The sequence below is a fragment of the Corvus kubaryi genome, unplaced genomic scaffold (assembly GCF_017639235.1).
Source record: "Corvus kubaryi isolate FWS band 111438036 unplaced genomic scaffold, C.kubaryi_AGA036_p1.0 46027, whole genome shotgun sequence".
Classification (NCBI taxonomy): domain Eukaryota; kingdom Metazoa; phylum Chordata; class Aves; order Passeriformes; family Corvidae; genus Corvus; species Corvus kubaryi.
The window spans coordinates 25,543-29,792 of NW_024581297.1; the positions used below are offsets into that span (position 1 = coordinate 25,543).

The 4,250-nt window shown below is 56.9% G+C and overlaps 1 protein-coding gene and 1 long non-coding RNA gene across 2 annotated transcripts; both read left to right on the forward strand.

Annotated features, from left to right (window-relative positions):
- The first annotated feature begins 634 nt into the window (after positions 1–634).
- On the forward strand, positions 635–2,475 carry LOC121672266. The gene is made up of 2 exons (XR_006018800.1): positions 635–1,032; positions 1,712–2,475. It is a non-coding gene; the product is annotated as an uncharacterized LOC121672266 (long non-coding RNA).
- A 689-nt stretch (positions 2,476–3,164) lies between these two features.
- On the forward strand, positions 3,165–4,245 carry LOC121672268 (olfactory receptor 51G2-like; the record flags this gene model as incomplete). The annotated part of the gene is made up of 1 exon (XM_042044870.1): positions 3,165–4,245. A coding segment is annotated over exon 1 (852 nt), but the record flags the coding sequence as incomplete, so codon positions are not given.
- Between the last annotated feature and the right edge of the window lie 5 nt (positions 4,246–4,250).

Genomic DNA, 4,250 nt, shown 5'->3' on the forward strand with positions numbered 1-4,250 from the left:
CCAGGGGCAGCCCCAGCTGCTCTGGGCACCCTGTGCCAGGGCCTGCCCACCCTCCCAGGGAACAATTCCTGCCCAAGATCCCATCCAGCCCTGCCCTCTGGCACTGGGAAGCCATTCCCTGGCTCCTGGCCCTCCAGCCCTTGTCCCCAGTCCCTCTGCAGCTCTCCTGGAGCCCCTTTAGGCAGTGGAACACTCACAGCCCTGGGCTGTGCCCTGTCAAAGGTGTGGAACAGGCAGCTGGAGGCTCCCCCACAGCTGTGGACAATGGGAGCACCACACCACCCTCCATCTCTGTACCCCATCTGAGTGTGAAATTCATCACATTATTAAAAAAAAAAAAAAAACAAAATAACATTTTTTATTAAAAATCAGAAGGTGTGGACCATGGTGAGGTGGGATGGAAGGAAATGAGCTTTGAGGTCCCTTCCAACCCACACCACTCTGTGATTCTGTGGTGATTCTATGAATCCTCTGACAGGTTTCTTGGTCTGTGCTCTTTTTTTAGGAACCTTTTGGGGATTTTCTTCTTGTCCTTATTTCCTGGTATTTAATCCCTCTCTCTCTCTGTATCTCTCTCTCTCTCTAAATGTGATAAACACACAGGCGTGCAAATGTAGAGATATAAAATCTACCTTGGTACAAATCAGGGAGCTGCACGGGGGCAGCCAGGGGAGGAGGGCACCAGGGCTGGATCACTTCACTTTCCCAAATGCAAAATTTTCACAGAGCAGGGTGAAAATGTGTGAATTTTCTGTGTACGTCACTTCTACTATTTTTTTCTCCATCTACTGTCCCAAATCTCCCTTTCCTCCCATTTTTGCACGGTGCTGTTTTTTCAGAGAAAACAAGGAAAAGCTCATAGGCATTCCTGTGGTGCTCACACGCCCTGAAGGACAAAGACATGAGCTGTGTGTCCCTGGGGGAGCCCCGCGGGGTTTGTGGCTGCTTAAATGCAGCTTCCCAGCCCTGTGAGCAGCGTGAGCAGCCAGGGCTGGCCCTGGTCCCCTCCCCGTGTTCTCTGCTGTCACCCGGGTAAGTACAGCTGGGCTGCCTGAAGGAAACAGGGACGTTGTTCCTCTGAAAGGGCAATTTCTGTCAGGGCTTGATTCAAACCAGAATTTACGGAGGTCTCTGGCAGAAGCAACAAACAGCGTGTAAGGAAAGTGCTGGGAGCAAATCGCTTTGCTAAATATTCCTTTTGATGTCATATCTACAGGTGGGCTTGGAGCAGGGGGTGGAGCTGGGCAATGTTTATGCTCCCTTCAAACCTTTCTGTGCTGATTCTGTGCTGATGAAAAGGCACCCTAAAAGTCCACCTTGGTCAATAATTACGAATTCCCTTCATTCTCTCAAGTGGTTCATGAATAGGTGTTGGCTGCCCCTGGATCCCCGGCAGTGTCCAAGGCCAGGCTGGACATTGGGGCTTGGAGCAGCCTGGGACAGTGGGAGGTGTCCCTGCCATGGCAGGGGTGGCACTGGATGGGCTGTAAGGTCCCTTGCATCCCAAACCACTCTGGGATTCTGTGAAGAGTCTGAGACAAATTTTAATCAATCTGTGCTCCTCAGCTATGCACAAAGTGTTAATTCCCAGCTGATAAGAGACCCAGAGCTTTTCCCTGGCCAGCCGTGGTGAGGGCTGAGCTGAGCTGCTGCCACCATCAGCTGCTCAGCTGGAGTTTGTAACAGGCACTAAATGCACCTGCATTTGCAGAGAGCCTGCTCTGGAAATCCCCCCCGGCTGCCCCCACCTCCTCTCGCTGAGTGCCGCAGCTCCTGCCCCCTGCTCAGGCTCTGAGGATGCCCAGGAGAGCAGGCGGCTGCTGGGATCCTAGAGAGAGACCTGGAATCCACTGGTGAGTTTTCTGACGGCCTCAGGGCAGGTGAAACATCATTTCATCTTCAGTGTCCAACGTCCCTCAGGGGAGGAGAGACATTGAGCGTGTCCAGGGAAGGGAACGGAGCTGGGGAAGGGGCTCAGCCTGGAGAAAAGGAGGCTCAACAGGGGGACCTTCCCAGGGAACAGGGAGAGGACAAATGGAAATGGCCTCAAGCTGTGCCAGGGGAGGCTCAGGGTGGACAGCAGCAGGAATTTCCCCATGGAAAGGGAGCTCAGGCCTTGGCAGGGGCTGCCCAGGGAGGTGTGGAGTGCCCATCCCTGGAGGTGTCCCAGGAAGGGCTGGAGGTGGCACTCAGTGCTCTGGGCTGGGGACAAGGTGGGCATGGGGCACAGCTGGGACTGGCTGGGCTGGGAGGGATTTTCCAGCCTCAGGAATCCTGGGATTATGTGATTCAGGTTTTCTCTCTTATTTGAGCCTCTGAATTTCTTCCTTTCCATTTAATCTTGTTGGAGCTGAGAAGTACAAATGGCATTTCCTTCCCTCGGGGCTGGTTTGGATAATTGACCCGCAGATCTCGCTGATAAAGCTCCCTAAAACATCACACACTCTGCCAAGCTGAAAGCAAAGGGGAAGGAATCAACACAGACTCACACGTAATGGGGCTGCTTCTCCTCTCTGAGGGAGATGTTCTCTCTCGTGGTCCCACCACATTCAGTTCAGCACAAACATTGGCTTTTCCCTGCCTTCATCTCACGCCCCCTCCATCCTCCCTTCCCTCTCCTGCTGGCTGCCTCATCCCTGCAGGAACCAGCACGGCCAAGGCTGCTCCATCACTGCCATGGGGAGCAGCCAGCCCCGTTCCCAGGGTGATCGCCAGGGCTCCATCCCACCTCTCCTCCTACCCCGGGCAGGAACACACAGCCTGGTCTTGTCTGTGCTGCTGAGAAGCTTTGGGGCACCTGCCAAAGGGCTGAGCACCAAATTTCCGGAAAATTTTGGCATTTAAAAGGGACTGCAACAGGGGGAAACACTTACATGTCCTACTTCTGTCCCTCGTTGTCTGCTGCTGTACACAGCCCTGGCGATGGTGATCCCGAGGCTGGTCCACTGTGGCTTTTCCTTCACTGATCACAGAGTCATGGAATCCCAGTTTGGGTTGGGAGGGACCTTAAAGCCCATCCAGTGCCACCCCTGCCATGGCAGGGACCCCTCCCACTGTCCCAGGCTGCTCCAAGCCCCAATGTCCAGCCTGGCCTTGGGCACTGCCAGGGATCCAGGGGCAGCCCCAGCTGCTCTGGGCACCCTGTGCCAGGGCCTGCCCACCCTCCCAGAGAACAATCCCTTCCTAATATCTATTTAGAAATTAGGAAGAAATGATCTAATATCTTTCTCATATCTGATTGATGGGATAGTCTCAAATGAGTGCAGCTGCTCAGGGCTTTTTGGCTCCCAGGAGCCTGCCCTCCCCACCCTGTGCCAGCTGGGATGTCTCCTAGCAGGGCTTTTATTCCAAGATACTTTAATTTCCAGACCCTTGGACCACTGGAGCAGTGAGATGTCCTCTTCCAACAGGACTGGGTCCAGCCCCCTGGCCTTCATCCTCACGGGCATTCCCGGGGTGGCAGTGAGCAGCCCCTGGGTGGCCCTGCCCCTGTGCTGCCTGTACCTGCTCATGCTGCTGGGGAACTGCTGCCTGCTCTGGGCCATCAGGGCAGAGCACGCCCTGCACGCCCCCATGTACCAGCTCCTGTCCATGCTGGCCCTGGCAGACCTGGGGCTGTCCCTCTGCACCCTGCCCACCGTGCTGGCCGTGTTCTGCGTCCCGGCCACCTCGCTCCCCTTCCAGGCCTGCCTTGCCCAGATGTACTTCATCCACACCTTCTCGGCCATCGAGTCCGGGGTCCTGGTGGCCATGGCCTTCGACCGCTTCGTGGCCATCTGCCACCCCCTGCGCTACGGCTCCGTGCTGAGCGGCTCCCTGGTGGCCAGGGCAGGGGTGCTGATCGTCCTGCGGGGCACCTGCCTGGTGCTGCCCGTCGCTGCCCTCATGGCGAGGATGCCGTTCTGCAGGGCCCGCGTTCTGTCCCACTCCTTCTGCCTGCACCAGGACATGCTGAGGCTGGCGTGCGGGGACGTGCGGCCCAGCAGCTGGTACGGGCTGAGCGCCGTGATCCTCACCAAGGGCCTGGACTCGCTGGCCATCCTCCTGTCCTACGTGCTCATCATCAGGGCCATCCTGGGCACCATCTCCCCGGGGGCGCGAGCCAAAGCCTTCAGCACCTGCATCTGCCACCTCTGCGCCGTCCTGCTCTTCTACATCCCGCTCATCAGCCTGTCCGTCATCCACAGGTTTGGGAAGCACCTGCCCCCCCTCGCCCCCACGCTCCTGGCTGATGCCTGCCTGCTGGTCCC